The 17,545-nt window shown below is 51.4% G+C and overlaps 3 protein-coding genes across 3 annotated transcripts, besides 1 other annotated feature; 1 reads left to right on the plus strand and 2 right to left on the minus strand.

The window, feature by feature from the left end:
• Positions 1-2,691: 2,691 nt before the first annotated feature.
• LBRM_04_0010 (phosphoacetylglucosamine mutase-like gene) lies at positions 2,692-4,485 on the minus strand (the record flags this gene model as incomplete). Its single annotated transcript, XM_001561639.1, has 1 exon — positions 2,692-4,485. One exon carries the CDS (start codon positions 4,483-4,485, stop codon positions 2,692-2,694), a length of 1,794 nt encoding a protein of 597 aa, XP_001561689.1.
• Positions 4,486-5,331: 846 nt separating this feature from the next.
• On the minus strand, positions 5,332-5,721 carry LBRM_04_0020 (hypothetical protein; the record flags this gene model as incomplete). The annotated part of the gene is made up of 1 exon (XM_001561640.2): positions 5,332-5,721. One exon carries the CDS (start codon positions 5,719-5,721, stop codon positions 5,332-5,334), a length of 390 nt encoding a protein of 129 aa, XP_001561690.2.
• A 6,545-nt stretch (positions 5,722-12,266) lies between these two features.
• Positions 12,267-15,344, plus strand: LBRM_04_0030 (calcium-translocating P-type ATPase; the record flags this gene model as incomplete). The annotated part of the gene is made up of 1 exon (XM_001561641.1): positions 12,267-15,344. The coding sequence occupies one exon, from the start codon at positions 12,267-12,269 to the stop codon at positions 15,342-15,344; it is 3,078 nt and encodes a 1,025-aa protein (XP_001561691.1).
• Positions 15,204-15,574: a repeat region (Lbr_chr4:repeat_unit:15208-15579).
• The last annotated feature ends 1,971 nt before the right edge of the window (positions 15,575-17,545 follow it).

A 17,545-nucleotide genomic window follows, 5' to 3' on the forward strand; every position in this document is an offset into this window, starting at 1 on the left:
AAAGAAAAAGAGGAGGAGGGTAGGGGGAAAAGTTGGAAAGATGAGAGGAGGCGATATAAAAGAGAGAGACAGGGGACACATGGCACCAGCGTACGTCGTGTCTGTCTGCTTGTGTGGGGGGAGGAAAGAAAGGCAGTCGCAGGTACGCCTCCCACCCCCTTCCCTTCCCTTCCCTTCTCTCTTGCACGGAGATGAAGAAAAAATGAGGGAAATGGACAAGGAGACCAAATAGCCTTCCACCACAGTCATAGGTGCCCCAACGCCACTGCCGTCAAACGGAAAGAGACGAGACAGAGGTGGGGAGGGGGCACGTCTCATGGCTGGCAGTGGCCAATCATCTCCTGTTAATTCTTGCTTGTGGCACTCCGTAAAAAGAGTCGATCATCAGAGGAGAGGAGGGAAGTGAGGGAGTACATGCCAGAGGCATCCTCCAACTCTTTTCCGTGCCTTCCCGCTTCTGGGAGCCTTTTCGTGTTGTTGTTTTTTCGCGATGAGCGGTGCGTATGCGGTAGAGGTAGGCGTAGAGGTACCACCATGAGCTCTCCAGCACACACACACACACACGCACGCACACACCTTCCCTCCATAAGTAGAAAAAAAACGTCCATCAAAGACGAGCCGTTGTTAGGTGAGAACAGAAAAGAGCGCAAGCGCACCGAAGAAATATATGCGCATGCCCTGGGCATACACATAGGCATTACACATTCGTAGTACATAACAGCAGTACTACGCGAAGGGGGAAAGAGGAAAACGAAGGTGAAGAGAAGGGAAGGGTAGCCCGTGCCTGTCACCGGGTGCATGTGTCCCCTATGTCGGCTAGTGGATGGTGTTGCACGCAGGCGGCGACGCTTCACCGGAAAGGTACTTAGAGCGAGCTTCGCAGGCAAGGGAGTTGGTGCTATGGACTTGATATGTGGTCTGTCTGTCTGCGTGTGGGTGTGGGTGGGTGGGTGTGAAGGGTTCATGTGGTAGCCTCCCTCTTCTTCAGTGAGAGAAGTACGTCATTAATCATCTTGGGTGGCGTAACTCTTCGAGTTCACCCAAACCCCTTCACCACCGTAGAACCCCCCCCCACCCCTCCTTTCAACGAATCACAGCCGGTTTAGTCGAAGATAAGGCACCGCTTGTTGCTGGGGTCCAGCGGCAAGGAGTTGGTTGCAATCCAGCACGAGGTGGTGTATCGCACTCCGATAGGACCACCTTAGTGTTGCGCCTCGTCACCTCTCGGCGCGGGTCAAGCGCTCTGCTGTAGAATCACCCATAACGAAGGCCACGCTCTTAACCAGAGCCTCCGGTGGCCGCTAGGAGTGCTGTGGGGGGGGCAGCGCTGCCACAACATGCTAGGGCTGCCACAGTAGCAATTAGCCACACCACTAAAAAAATAAAGAACTGAGCACGGCATGCAGTGCTGCTGTGTAGTGCTCGCATAGCCAAAAGACGATGGCGTTGCCTACACCACGCTCGCGCTGGCGCAAAGGTGGGTTTACCAGAGATGCAAGGAGCAGCAGCATCACAATCGCCTTCAGAGGACGCAGTTGAGTGAAAAACACTGAGGAAACACAAAGAAACGCGAAAGGGGAGAGAGAGAGATCAGCGTCCCCCGACGCTTGTCTCTTTCCTTGGCAGGAGCAAAAAAAATGCCAGAGATGACAACAGAAGGGGAAAAGAAGCCAGAAAAGGCAAGCCAGACAAGAGAATGTGAGGTTGAGAACAAAATGAGGAAGAGTACACACGCACACACGAATTGGCCACCAAATTTGCATTGCGTGCTGCGCTCCTTTTGATTGTTGCCTTTTTTTCCCTCGCCTTTTCTTTGACTTAGCATCTCTTTGGTTTGGTGGCAGGCAGAGAGAGAGCATAATGCAGCTAAAAGAAAAAAAAAACTAAGTGTAGGGAGCTGCAGGAATCTGTATTGCTCCGCACAGGCATCACCGCAACACGTGCTGTGATAACAAGCAACGAACTCCTATGAGGCACTCTGCTCAACACCTACATGAGCAAACAACGCAACGCACATCAGTGTCGCAACATCGTGTGCCTCTAGAATGGGTCTGATTTCACTCCTGCGAGTAGCCTGCAGCGAGTGGCGGAAGTGTGGCCGACCTTCATTTGTATTGTTTGGTGCGTCCGTTCGTTTGCCTGCCTTTTTCCTGCTGATACTCGACGTAGATGGCGGAAGCCTTTAAGGAAGGGGAAAGGGCGAGTTTCGATGCGAAGAGAGGGAGGAAAGGGAGAGGCAATACGCCACTTTACTCTCACTCCCATTCTAGCAAGCCCTCCCTTTGCATAGCGTCACCAGCGGTAGCAGAACCAGTAGAAAATACTAAATGACTTCACGCATAGATGGCAACGAGAAGGGAGAAATCAGGATACGTCTGGGGATAGATGAAGTGCCTTGGTGAGGAGTAGAAGCCTGTGCTTAGATGTTCGCATCCGTGTGGGGGTGGGGAGGGGGGTGTTTGCCTCTTGATGCAACGCCCGTATGCCTCCTTCTCACTGCAAAAAACAACACGAGCGTTGAACAACGAAAATAAGAAAAGAAGCCCTGCAAAGGGAAATTCCCTTCCTCTCCCCCACCCCCTCTCTCTCTTGCTTAGCCTCGTGTACCCTCGTTGCCTCACCCCCCAAGAGGGGAAACAAAAAGTAAAATCAAAGAAAGTGACGACAAAAGAGCTTGACTGCTAATGCCTCTCAACTGCAGTAGGCCTCAACAATCTTGACGACCTCTGCCGAGAGGGACTCACACACGGATGGATCAGTGGCCTCCGCGTACACACGCACAACTGGCTCCGTACCGCTGGGCCGGACAAAGGCTCGCGCCGCCTCGCACCGTGATAAAGCCAACGAAACAGCGGCATCAATTTCATCCTGCATACCAGTAGGTGACAGTGCTCGGCGCTCATCAAGAGTGGTCGTGATCCGGTCACGGTGTGCCACAGTGACCTTGGTCTGCTTGCAAGGATGATCAACGTACAAGTCGGCCCAGTCCTGAAATGTCATGTTCAGGGCCCTCAGAGCGACTTCACACATCAGAATATCGGCAATCGCATCGCCGCAGCACTGGGACACCAAACGCCGCATCGCGGCGAGCAGTGCTGCTTTTTCAGATCCGGTTGAAGCAGCCTCTGTGATCACCTTTTCAGATATCAACACTGTACCGTGACCGTTTGCCTCAAAGTAGATTCCCACGTCGCGCGCGCGCGCAATCGGGTGGAGATTTTTGACTCCTGTAGCAGCGGTGTACACTTGCATACGGAGCTGCTTCTCAAGAAACTCTGTGGACGCACCGTTTGCGTAGGCTGTCTGTACAACACTCACATCTAATGCCTTCATCTGCTCTTCACCAAGCCATTTATGCAATAACATTGCATAAAGGATGGAAATTCGATCACCGTCCAGCAAGACCCACTTGTAATCTCGCTTTGGGTCATAAAGAAATGCAACAACGCGGTCCGCATCGCCATCGAGGGAGTAAAAGTGTGTGGCAGTAGGATTCACACCTGGTGGAGAAGCGCTCGGCCACGCAGACATTGCGGCGGAGGGACTTGTATGTTGTTTTGCATAGTCGGCCCCGCATTTGGTGTTCAGCATCGTTTCATCTTGGCAGTTGCAGTCCACCAGGTGCACCTCAAAAAAGGTCGCCAACGCTGTGAAGTCAGATTGCTGTTTTGAAGCAGCAATGAGCTCCCTCATCATTAGGGAGCCGATACCGTTGGCACAGTCAACAACAAGTTGCTGTAGATGACCTTCTTTCTCACACAGCTGCGAGCCCGCACTTGCAAAGAGATACATCTCCTCGAAGCCAGCTAAAAGCTCTCCATAATAGGATGGAAACTCTGACTCATCCGCTAAGCCGAGTTCATTCGCTTTCGCTATCGCGAAGTGCATGTAAGGCGTCGAAATAGGCGGGTAAGATCTGGGGGTGATATTCTGTAAAAGACGCAGCGTCCTCAGTCCTGCATTTGCGATTTCTTCACCACTCGGTCTCGTGTCTCTGGAAAAGTGTACTTGACAGCGCGAGTACTGTTTGAGCTGAAACGCATTAGGATCATGCGCCAAACAATCCATCATGACTTGTTTCAAGTCGCTTCCGGACGGGGCATTCGCCGCACGTGTGCACCACTCTTCCCAGGATGCTACAAGCATTCCTCCGTCAGGATCAATAATTTTGAATCCGTTATCCATATACGGATTGTGAGATGCCGTGATCATAACGCCCACCGTGCAAGGTGCATTGTGGCCTGCTGCTGTTCGTTTCCCTTGATAGTACATACATCGGAGAGCAGCTATCATGGAAACACGGGCTGCCACCGGTGGAAGAAGTGCAGCATTAGAACGGAACCCTGCCGTTCCATATGTGAGTGGGTTCTTCGCAGGGTCGTGACGCAGAGGAAACTCAGAGTCAATAATGCGCATCAATTCATCGAAAAACATGCTAGTGAAAATAGCATGTGAGCTCGATGATGCTGCTTGCTCGAACTCCATTGTAGTGGTGTAAAAAGCAGAGCAATATCCCCTTCTAATTTCACTCCGTCGTTATATCTGTACTCTATTTTTAATTTTTTTTCGAAGATATGCCAAAAATACGCAAAGATGGTAATATTAGCGGGGTAAAATGCTATGGGATGAAACAAACTGCATACTTGGAATATAATTTATATTTTTCCTTCGATATGTACATATTATTTGAGGGATGAAAAGATAAGTGAAGTTGGGCAAGTAAGAGTGAAAAGACACTTATTTTTGTTATTTGTAAAAATCATGATGTAGACGACTAAAGATATTTACTGAGACACTAGTCTACAGAGCAAGTGGTAATGCTTATTTTGTCTCCCTCCTTTCCACCGAGCTTACTGCGAGGCTGCAGACTGTTGAGAAAAGACATAAGGCCGATAAGTGTTTCGCTTCTCAGTTATTATTGTTATTCTAATTATGTTTTTGGGGGGATAATGTCTCGTATATAGCACATACTAAGCACGAATAACGCAGTTTGGGAGAACTCCAAGTTTTGAAGACTTGGTAGTCGGTGCATCACAGGAGCGTAAAATTAGTATAATTAGTCCTGTAATTTAATTCATCTTGTCTGCCTGGTACATTGTCAAAATCAGATCACTGCTTGATCGCGCGCAGCATGCAAAAATAAGGAGCGTGCCATCTGTAAACCATCGGCAATAAATCTGCTGATCCCTCCCTCGGCGGTATTCTTTATTCATTCCAAGCAAAGCTTACTTGCTACAACCTGAATGAATGACCTCTGTATATGGTCTTTGTCCAAAAAAAAAAATATTTCATTAACTCTCTCCCGTTCATGGAAACCGCTGGAGGCACATCTTACACGCACACACACAGAGAAAAAAATACGACATGTAAGAAAAACAACGCAAGGAACAGCACATCAGTAACGCCGCGAAGGCGGCGCAGAAAGTGGTGGTGGGCCAGATGGTGGAGGTGGACCAGGGGGAGGAGGTAGCCCAAGTGATGGAGGTGGGCCAGGTGGTGGTGGATCTCGAAGAGTTTTGGGCAAACAACGTTGTGTAGGTGGTGGCCCAGAAGGTGGCGGCGGATGCGGTGGCCTCGGAGGTGGTGGAACTGTTTCACGAGCGTATGCAGTTGACTGCGGAGGTGGGGGTCCTGGTGGTGGTGGTAGCGATGGCGGTAAGCCTGAAGATAGCGATGGCATCGAGAAAACAGCTTGTGGGGGTGCGCGTGCACTGTTCGCATTTACGGTAGTGCAACGTTGCTGCTGAGTAATATCCGATGTAATGTAGGAAACTTGCGTAGAGTGATGCTCCGGTACGCCAACATGTTGCTTTGGCGTAGCTAGGATACTGAGCTTGCCTACCTGTGAAGGATCCAGCATGCAGCAGAACACTCGTGGATCGCGCAAAAACGCACCAGGACAAATATTTAATGGAATGCACACAAAAACTGTCTGCGCCGCAGAATCCGGAGGAAATGATGAGAAGCTATGCTGCAAAGGTACTACCGGCGTCGTAGAAATTGAAGAAGGCGCAGTTCCCGGGTTCCATATTTCCTTCGATAGTGATTGCTCAGCCGGTGATGTTTGTACCTTAGGGGACATAACCTCCTTTCGAATTTGCACTATACGAGAAGTAGCGCATGCCTGTGTCTTGATAGTTTCTTCCCTGTATCTTTTGTGGTGCGGGGAGTATTCCTGTGGTCTTCCGTGCTGCGCTGAGACGTTAGTTGGTGATTGTGCTGGCGGTGGGGAAGGGGCACCAGCTTCGGATTTCAGGGAGTCTTTGGACTGCTGATACCTGAGCATCACTGGTGAACCACCTAGTTCGTGCTGCACAGCCACAACACGCTCGACATCAACGTGATCAAATGTTAACCAGCCGTAGCCAAGAGAGAGACCGTTCTTGTCTCGCTGAAGTTGCAGACGAATACCACTGCCGTATTCACGAAAATGGTCTTCGACAACATCGCTATTTACATGCCTCGCGATACCAGATAGAAAAAAATTGTGGCGTGTGCTGCTCGACATGGTGTGGGAAACTGCAAAGGTAAGTGTGGGTGCCCAAAAGCGGATCAGAAGTGGCAGAAAAAAAAAGAGGAACAAAGGTGAAATGGACATGACAAGGTAACGGAGAAAGACGAATCAACACTTCATGCTCGCTTCGTTTCATCCTCTACAGATGTGTCGGCATCTCTTTCCTGTTTTCCGTTTGGAATCTTCAGAAGCGTGCACGCGCTAGCTCGAGGTTTCGCGGCTTTTGCTTGCCGTGTTATGTGGCAGTGGATGTCCGAAAGGCACAGTTCAGGGGGCACCTTTGAACCGTCTCTCGCCATCCCCTTTGCACCACTTTGAAGCATGCCAGCGAACTCCCCCGAGACTTTTTTAAATGCTGTGTGATTTTTGTCCCCCCCCCCGCCCCCGGGTGACGATGAGCCTCAAATGCAGTGGCAAAGCCGGAGGGCCATAACAAACGCCTTGTTGACAGTGTCACCACATAGTGTCATCAAGTCCGTGTGGCTCAATGGAAGAGCATCTGACTACGGATCAGAGGGTTGCAGGTTCGAATCCTGTCACGGATGTTTTTCCCTCGCCATGGGGGCCCGGCCTGTGCGCGCGAGGCGAGGGGGAACGCGCCGCCCCGCCCCCCTCCACCGAGGAAACGACGCAGCCGAAAAGCGCGGAAACTACAGGAGCCACCCCGCCGGGCGACGGGTAGACAACGCCCACGCAGAGGGAGGCAAATGCGGAAAGCCAGCTGGCCGCAGAAACGAAGAAAAGGGGCATTTGCGGAGCACGGTGGAAAGCGGCCCATTGGGACAGCGCGGGTGGGGGGCGGCTAAAGGAGGCAACGCCATGCATAGTGACGGGCGCCCCCGCCAGCCGCATGCGGTTCTTCGGCGTTCCTCCACGCCTGGGCGAACAAATTTCGGCACGTCTTCGCTACGCTCGCGGGTCAGATTTGCCCTTCTAGCTGAGGTTTGGTCAGGACTAAACCGCATGCATTCGCCGTCGCACGTCTCTGCGGGTGAACGTTTGAATGTTTCACTTGGTATCGTGTCCAGTATTATGTGCATCGCAGAGTGTAGGTGCTCTCAGCGCCGGTGGTAGCAAGGAAACTGAGGGAAGATTCCCCATGGGTTCTTCGCGGAGGGGTGGCTTCCCAGCACGTCGACTGCGGAGCAGAAAAGGGCCCAGCGCCGGCCTAGAAGCCCTCCACAGCGGCTCTTCCTCCATGGTTGCGCTTCAAGTCAGCGATCCCGCGCTGAGCACTGCATAGAAAAACAAAAGCTGAGAGAAGCCTGCCACCCGCCAGACCGCGTTGCCACCAGCGGGGACAGCCTTTCAAGTGCCTGCCCGCATAGCGGAGACTTCTCAGGCCCGAGTAAAGGCAGTGCCGAGTCGTCGGCGGGGCGGCGCGTGGCACCTCGAGTGGTGCCGCAGTCCTTGGCGAGGCTGCGCGGCAGGCCATTCACCAAGTTTTGCTGGATTGCAATGTAAAAGAGCGCCGCATCGACGCCCCCTCTGATAAGTAGAGGCTTCTTGTGTGCGCACACAGCCGGCTCAGTCAGTGGCCTCTTCCGACTCCACGGCACCCTGGTCTTCCACAGGGCCGTCGCGTGGCGCAAAGCAATGCCAGACACGCGCGTGGCGGCAGCGCATCCACTCAGCGACACGGGCACGGGCTCTGCCACAACCCCCCCCCCCCGCCCCCTGCTTCCCCGGTCGCCCCATCGCCGCGCTCATTGCGCCGGTCGCCACCCGACACATCCCGCGGCGTGGCGCAGGCCTCCCATACCAGTAGGCAGTGGCGGTTGGGTGGGATTCGCCAAAGCCACGCTGACCCTCGCATGCGACGCCCCCCACCCTGGGATGGACCACCGACATCGCTTTGAACCCCTCCGCCCTCCGCACGCTGTGGGCGCTGGGCGCTGTCACCGCCAGAAGTGGTTCGGGAATGGCAGGGATGGGGGAGTTGCTTAGCGTTCTCTTCTTGAACGGCGGGTGCGGCGACTAACGATATGATACTGAGTCGCAGCGTCTCATTATGGCGGGGATTTTGCGGTTGCGCAGAAGGGTGTGATCTGAGCCTGGCGAATGCCCATCAACTTTTGAAAATGTTTTTGTAGGAGGCATTGAACAGTTTGAGGGAAATTCAATGGTTGTTGCTTCACGACACCTTGTGTTTGTTGGGCATGGAATGTCTTCTGGTTCCTGTCGTCGCTTACTGTGCGAACGTTGTTTTTCGGACAGCGTTTTACTTTCTATTACGCCGTTGCGGTGTAGGGGTTTTTGCTGTAGTTATGTGTGTAAAGGGGAACTTTTCGATATTTAAGTCTATTGGATAGTAGGAGGTGTAGTTTTTTTTTGACATGTGTGTTTATGCGTTAATTTCTTCTCTCTGTGTTTCGTTCAAGGACTGCTACGTGCCGCTGTCCTAAGGAAGTGAGTGTTTCTGCTCTCAAGCTGATACTAGCTCTTTTCGTTGCTTTTTAGAGGAAAGGAGATTGTATTTGTTTGAAGGGGTCGTGTTTGAGTTAATGCGTGTTGTGGAAAGTAACCCTTTTGATGAATTTATTGAACTAGGCTGAATATCTGGTAATCAGGATGTTGGCGCCAAGAAATGTCTTACAAAAGCTCCGTAGTCTAAAAGAGCTTTCATTTTCGGGGCGCAAATGGGTGCAATTGGTTTATATTTTTTTTTAGGCACCCTTCCGAGTATCTGTTTTTGTAGGGGAGTAGAAGCTAGGAATGTTGCTGGTCTCCTGTGTAGATGTTGAGTATGTGGCAGGTGGTGAGACTTTGTTTTATGAGGACTGTATGGCACATGGGTGTTTGGCGACACTAGGTCTTTTTTTTTTCTTTATTCTTGCTTCTGTTGCCTCGGATGCTTCTTGTTCAGCAACAGGTGTTATAGATCACCTTAGCTCTTTGCGCAGTAGTACATACTGGGTCAAAACCAACATGTCTATGGTTTTTTTTTTTGCTGCTCTTGAAGGTTTTACATCTATTTTGGCCCTTGTAGCTCATTCCTGAGCGCTACTGTGGAGTTGTTGTCGCTCTATAAGTGCTGCTTTTTGTGGTGAGCATTTCTATGTTCGATTTAGGGTTGGCTGCAAACGGTAGCGGACGTTTAGGCAGTTTCCAATAAGCTGATCAAGATTTTGCATGGGGTGATGGCTCTATTGTTTTCCTATGTGTTTGTAAGCTTGTGACGTGAGTAATGAAGTAACAGATTAGTAAACAATACGATGTACTAAGAGCTCTGCTAAGAAAATCTTACAACCCTTATTCTATGCTGTGCTACAAGAGGTTTATCTTTGGGTCTCGGTTTTAGTTGGTAATTGGAGTACGCGTCACTTCATGGATTATCGTTGTGGGGCAGCAGTGTCAGTTGTGTCTTCCTTCATATGAGTTGTGTTACCTGATCGAAATGAGGGATAGAGGGTACCGTAAATACAGTGCAACAGAATGGTCGAAAAAGAAAATGGAGGTGAGATTATTTTTACACCAGGGATTTACTTCAGTTGTGGATAGAACACGTACTAGTCAGCTGTCATAATGGTGCGTTGAAGTGCTGTCTGCTAGCTGTTTGATATAGTCGCCTTTTCTCTTTCGGGTACTATTGTCCTTTGGCTGGTCTTTGGTGGTCTGAGCCTTTGTGCCTATAGAGGACAGGGGTGAGGCTTCTGATTTCTCATCCTTCTGGTTTTTGCCCGAAAGTGTGTCTCCTCCATTACTTTGGTTGCGGGCAAAAGCTGTTGTAGGAGATCCGTTTGTATATTTTCTTTGTTTTCCTGCGCATTATTTATTGCTTCTATGGGACCTATTAGCTAGCGCTGTACACGTGTATTTTGGTATCCTACATTTGCGCTGCTTGTATATATATATTATTGGTTTTGGGATATTTTTGCCTATATGCGTACAGGGTATTGATTGCTGTTTTGATGTGGTGTATAGTGAAGGGAATTGTAGTCTTTGCTGCTTTGTGGTCACGAAGACCTGATAAGTTTAGGGTCGTTTCTCTGCGGTCGTTTTGCAGGTTAGGTATATTATTTGCGCTAGCTTTACAGAGTCTTTGTTTTCTGTGATTTTCTTGCGAAGAGGTATGCCACGGCTGGGTGCATTGAGCGTTTAAGAACTGTTTTGTCGCTTTTGTAGCTGTTATTGAATTTCTCTTGTATTGCACGAGTAATTTACAGGTTTTGCTTCAACTACAACAATTGGTAATGCTTATCATTCGTACTCTTCTGGAAGGTGCTGTTTACTATGTCGTTGACTCTCTGATCACTAATGGAGGTCATCTGTTACTCGGCGTAACTGTTGGGGATATGTACACGGAATGTTTTTGCTAGATATATGTTTTTTTTTTTTTCGAGGGACCTCTTTCTCGTGGCGAAACATGAGATGCATCGGCATTACTATTAGTTCGGCTGTGATATTAATGTGAGATGTTCTTCTGAGAAGCACTGTATTCCTCTCTCGTGCTGCGCAGCTGGTAGCTTCGCCGAAACGTGAGGGCTTAAATGGGGCTGTGCTCTTATTGAAAAGGGTACTATGCATGTAGTCGAGCATTGCAGAGGTCATGCACCGGTTGTGTGAATGTATATCTCAGTATGTTTGTTTATGGAAGCCATGTTTTTGTGTTGTTGCTGCAAACCAGTTTGTTGGCCCTTGATGTAGTGGGGTAAGCGTCATAATGCGCAGTGCTTCCTGAAGTACTTGTGAAATGGGGCATCCATTTGTTGTGAGATTTGGCGGCTCTCTATCTCTCTGTTGTTCATTACGTATGAGGTGAGGAATTGCCTATGTCAACTTTCACTAGTGACGTGAGTGCTTTGCAATGAAAAGGAAAGCAGCAGTTCGGATTTAGGAGTTGAGTTCACAATCCACTTGCGTTTCTGTAACTTACGTTGCGCTGAGTCAAATCATATTTTTCAGAAGGATGCGCTTCTAGGGGTTTCGCTGCTGTGAGAACAGAAAAGTCTGACTTTTGACTAGAAGATGTGCGAAGTCCCTCAGAGCCTTTTTTGTGTGCCTTTGTGTTTCACAGTAGAAAGCATACGCAGGTTCTCTACATCTTCAGTCTTACCTTTCACAACACAAGGGAGACCTATAGCATCAGAAACCAGGATTTTTGTTGTTGTTTTACAAAGATCTGCACTCCCTTTGATAACTGTGCTCTGCCTTGCTACTACTTGCTCCCTTGCTTATAGGTATGCGCAATTTTTGTTTCTACATCTAACATGATAGAGAGGAGAGACGTGCGAAGAACGATATGAGAAAATGCGAGTGAAAGTATTGAGCATCATTTCCATGATGTACTTTAGAACCGAACTATCGCTTCCATATATTGTTCTTCTGCCGACTTTAGATCTCCAGAAAGCGAGTTATTGTAAGCTTTTTCTTTTTTTTTCCGTTCACCCCTTTGATTACTTCTGACGACACGGATCCTTCTGGGATGAAAAAGGTGGAGACTTGCATCTACCCTTTTCGTGGGTAGTTTGTATGCATTGCTTGAGTGAAAGGCTACCAGGTTACTATACTGGTCCACGGAAAGGGGAATCTGGCAAGTGAGAAAAGAGTGACGAGCATGCAGCGGAATGTATCATGACTGACTCTTGACATCATTCTCTCTTCTTTCTTTATTCTGCTTAATCAGTGTTTTTTTGTATGTTCTTGTTTTGTTATTACGCCTTACATCCTTTCAGCTCTTCACGGCCTCGAAGCGTAAGACTGGTTTTTTTCTCTAGAATTTAGCATACTCGTAGAAAAAAAGGTTTTGAAAATGGCTAAACTTCTACTACCTGACAACCCTGCCTCGATGGACGGTGGCCTAATCTGTTCATTGCTGGAGGTCAAAGAGGCTTGTGGTCTTGATAAAGATGAGGCAGACAGGCGCCTTCAGGTTTTTGGCAAGAACGCATTTCCTGTGGAACCCTCAACGCCTTTGTGGAAGCTAGTCGTTGGCCAGTTTGAGGACACGCTTGTGCGCATCCTACTCCTTGCCGCGTTTGTAAGCTTTTGTATGGCCATTCTGGAAGATAACAGGGTAGACTTTGTGGAGCCATTTATTATTTTGCTGATTTTGACGCTGAATGCAATAGTCGGTATTTGGCAAGAAGATCGAGCTGAGAAGGCTATTGAATCCTTGAAAGAACTTGCTCCTGATACAGCTGCTGTTGTTCGTGACGGAGTGACACAGACCATCCTGGCAGAAAACCTTGTTCCCGGGGATATTGTTGAGGTCGCCGTTGGAGATCGTGTTGCAGCTGATATTCGGCTATTAACGCTGGAAAGCACAGCACTGCGCGTGGATCAGTCCATTTTAAACGGCGAGTCGGTGGAAGCCGTGAAGCAGGTGAAGTCAGTTTGTAGCAAGCGGGATCGGTTTCCCTCGAGCATGGTGTACCGCGGCACTGCTGTTGTGTATGGTAAGGCCCGCGGTGTCGTCGTACGCACCGGCACATCCACTGAAATGGGCTGCATCGAGTGTAGTGTGCGCGAGCAGGAGGAAAGAAAGACGCCGCTGCAGCTGAAGCTGGACGAGTTTGGCGCTCTTCTCTCAACGACGATTGGTTACATTTGCCTTTTTGTGTTTGTGGTGAATCTCCTACGCTGGTTCAAGACCCACACGCCGACCACTGAGGAGTCCTGGTTTGAATGCTACATTCAACCTACCGTGCATTCGCTGAAGTTGGCCGTCGCTTTGGCTGTTGCTGCCATTCCTGAGGGCCTACCGGCAGTGGTGACAACGTGTCTGGCGCTTGGTGCGCGCAAGATGGCGGGACACAACGCTTTTGTGCGCGATCTGCCGAGCGTGGAAACGCTTGGCAGATGCACCGTAATCTGCTCCGACAAGACCGGAACGCTAACGACAAACATGATGTCCGTGTCGGAGGTGGTAACAATGGAGGCCTCTGGTACAACTCGTGAGTACAGCATAGCTGACTCGAGGCTCAACATTGTGGCAGCCGCCGTTTCGCGTAACGGCGCTCCTGCCGGAGGCGTGCTCGGCGACGACGCCGCCCTGGACATGGTGGCCACGATCGCCACATTGTGCAACGATGCATCGCTCATGTGCAATAAGCTCTCAGCAGAGGTAGAAAAGGTGGGCGACGCCACTGAGGCAGCTCTTTTGGTCATGAGTGAGAAGCTGTACCACAGTGCGGCGCAAAATGGAGTTGACGGTCCGCATTTGCCGGTCGACCGGTGCAGATCATTGAAGAAGCATCTGTGGTTCAAGGAGAGAACACTAGAATTTACGCGCTCTCGGAAGTCAATGAGCGTGTGCTGCACGTCAGTCGCGGACGCACGCGTTCACAGCCTCTTTCTGAAAGGCGCGCCAGAAGAAGTTCTCAAGCGATGCACTCGTATCATGTGTAAGGATGGTCGCATCGTACCCCTCACACCGAAAATATTGAGCACCGTGACGACGAAGGTCAATCGCATGTCCGGCATGGAGGACGCCCTCCGCTGCATCGCATTTGCCTTCCGCCCCATTCCCGACCCGAAGCAACTGGATCTCTCTGACCCAGCGAAGTTTGAAGCCATCGAGACTGACCTCACTTTTGTTGGCGTCTGCGGCATGCTGGACCCGCCGCGGAGGGAGGTAACAGAGGCGATTACCAAGTGCCACACAGCAGGGATTCGCGTCATTGTCATCACCGGTGACAAGAAGGAGACGGCAGAGGCGGTGTGCCGCCGAATCGGACTCATGCCATGTGAACCGAGAGAGGGGCTTAGCTTCACTGGCTACGAGCTGGATCAGATGACCCCAGCACAGAAACGGGCGGCGGTACGGAATGCTGTGCTTTTCAGTCGCACTGACCCCTCCCATAAGATGCAGCTGGTGAATCTTCTGCAGGAGCAGAAGTTCATTTGCGCCATGACCGGAGACGGTGTGAACGACTCGCCGGCGCTGAAGAAAGCCGATATCGGTATTGCAATGGGTTCCGGGACAGAGGTGGCGAAGGCGGCGAGCAAGATGGTGCTGGCAGATGACAATTTCGCCACCGTCGTGAAGGCTGTGCGTGAGGGTCGTATCATTTTCAACAACACAAAGCAATTTATCCGCTACCTCATCAGCAGTAACATTGGCGAGGTAGCCTGCGTGCTGGCCACAGGACTGTTCGGTCTGCCAGAAGCGCTTTCGCCTATTCAGCTGTTGTGGGTGAATCTCGTCACAGACGGGCTGCCGGCGACCGCGCTGGGACTCAACGCCGCGGACCCAGACATCATGGAACAGGCGCCGCGGCGCGTGGACGAACCCATTGTCGACGGTTGGCTTTTCTTTCGCTACATGGTTGTCGGCGTCTATGTTGGTCTGGCGACGGTCGCTGGGTTTATCTGGTGGTTCCTGACGAACGGGTTTACCTTGGCCGACCTCGCCTCATTTACCACCTGCACGAACAGAAGCAATGCCAAGTGTGCAGTGCTGGCGAACCCACAGACGGCGCGCACCATTGCATTGTCTATCCTGGTTGTTGTCGAGATGCTGAATGCGCTGAACGCGCTTAGTGAGAACCAGTCGCTTGTCGTGATCCGGCCTTCGACAAACAAGTGGCTCGTTGTGGCCATCTGCTCTTCGATCGCGCTGCACCTTACGATCATGTACATCCCGTTCTTTGCACGTCTGTTCGGCATCACCCCACTCGGCGTTGACGCTGACGTCGTCGCGAGCGCTGATCTGTGGGATGTGTTGGTGCCGACTGATTTCACAGACTGGAAGACAGTACTTGTGCTGAGCACTCCGGTTATTTTCATAGACGAACTGTTAAAGTTTTTTTCGAGGTGCAGCAATCATCACCGTGAGAAATGTAGCGCAGAGCAGGTTGTCGGCAGGATGAATCATGGCTGGAACTAAATGCAGCGGTTTCTTTCTTTGCTTCGCGCCGTGCATTCGTGATAGTCGACCAGTCATATTGGGTACTACGTATGGGTGTGTTTATGTTCGTGGACACCGAAGCACCAGCAGCGCTTAATAAGCAAAGCAAACAAAGAATAACAAAAAAACAGCACTGCCAATGTGTATGCCAATGCGTCTGTGGTGGTCAAGGTTCTTCCTTTTTCTTTGGGGAGGGAGGAAGACCCTCTTCACAGGGTACGCTTCAGCACGGTATCAGCATCCAGTACCCACTATGCGGGAAAGCCAGGCAGCCCCCCTATCCCTGCCATTCCCGAACCACTTCTGGCGGTGACAGCGCCCAGCGCCCACAGCGTGCGGAGGGCGGAGGGGTTCAAAGCGATGTCGGTGGTCCATCCCAGGGTGGGGGGCGTCGCATGAGAGGGTCAGCGTGGCTTTGGCGCATCCCACCCAACCGCCACTGCCTACTGGTGTGGGAGGCCTGCGCCACGCCGCGGGATGTGTCGGGTGGTGACCGGCGCAATGAGCGCGGCGATGAGGCGACCGGGGAAGCAGGGGGCGGGGGGGGGGAGTTGTGGCAGAGCCCGTGGCCGTGTCGCTGAGTGGATGCGCTGCCGCCACGCGCGTGTCTGGCATTGCTTTGCGCCACGCGACGGCCCTGTGGAAGACCAGGGTGCGGTGGAGTCGGAAGAAGCCACCGGCTTAACTGGCCGCGCTCGCACACAAGAAGCCTCTACATATTAGAGGGGGCGTAGATGCGGCGCTTTTTTACATTACAATCCAGCAAAACTTGGTGAATGAACTGCCGCGAAGCCTCGCCAAGGACTGCGGCACCACTCGAGGTGCCACGCGCCGCCCCGCCGACGACTCGGCACTGCCTTTCTTCGGGTCTGAGAAGCCTCCGCTATGCGGGAAGGCACTTGAAAGGCTGTCCCCGCTGGTGGAAACGCGATCTGGAGGGTGACAGACATCTCTCAGCTGTTGTCTTGTCTGCAGGGCTCAGCGCGGGATCAGCGCCCTTTAAAGCAACCGTGGGGGAAGAGCCGCTGCGGAGGGCTTCTAGGCCGGTGCTGGGCCCTTTTCTGCTCCGCAGCCGACGTGCTGGGAAGCCCACACCTCCGCGAAGAACCCAGGGGAATCTTCCCTCAGTTTCCTTGCTACCACCGGCGCTGAGAGCACCTACACTCTGTGATGCACATAATACTGGACACGATACAAAGTGAAACATTCAAACGTTCACCCACAGAGACGTGCGACATCGGAAGAATGTGGTTTAGTCCTGACTAAACATGTGTTAGAAGGGCACATCTGACCCGTGAGTGTAGCGAAGACACGCCGAAATCTGCTCCACAACTGTACCGAAACGCTGAAGAGCTGTCAGTGGCTCTCCGAAACGGGATCACTATACGGGACATTCCTTCAACGCTTTGCATACCCTTGCTACCCTAACGTCCCTGTGAAGAGCCAGGGTACACGTGTTAGGGTTAGGGTGCGGGCATTTTCTACCACTCCTTCCTATCCTTGCGACACCCTCTCCCACTGTACCAAAGAAATCCTCCCGAGGGCGAGTGCCAGGGTACACGGGTTAGGGTTAGGGTTAGGGTTAGGGTTAGGGTTAGGGTTAGGGTTAGGGTTAGGGTTAGGGTTAGGGTTAGGGTTAGGGTTAGGGTTAGGGTTAGGGTTAGGGTTAGGGTTAGGGTTAGGGTTAGGGTTAGGGTTAGGGTTAGGGTTAGGGTTAGGGTTAGGGTTAGGGTTAGGGTTAGGGTTAGGGTTAGGGTTAGGGTTAGGGTTAGGGTTAGGGTTAGGGTTAGGGTTAGGGTTAGGGTTAGGGTTAGGGTTAGGGTTAGGGTTAGGGTTAGGGTTAGGGTTAGGGTTAGGGTTAGGGTTAGGGTTAGGGTTAGGGTTAGGGTTAGGGTTAGGGTTAGGGTTAGGGTTAGGGTTAGGGTTAGGGTTAGGGTTAGGGTTAGGGTTAGGGTTAGGGTTAGGGTTAGGGTTAGGGTTAGGCCTTCCCGAGACACACGAGTGTACAGCGGCGGTGATGATGGCGACTCTGGCGTCGTCATCGCATCGCTAGCGACGGAGAACCGCAGCTCGCCCAGCTTGCCTGTGCCGCCACCTACCACCACCGCTCAGGGCGGTGCTTGCTCAGAGGATTGTGCATCCTTCGCCACCGTGGAGGTGTAGTGCGCACGGCAGGATTT

Source organism: Leishmania braziliensis, chromosome 4 (genome assembly GCF_000002845.2).
Source record: "Leishmania braziliensis MHOM/BR/75/M2904 complete genome, chromosome 4".
Taxonomy (NCBI): Eukaryota; Euglenozoa; class Kinetoplastea; order Trypanosomatida; family Trypanosomatidae; genus Leishmania; species Leishmania braziliensis.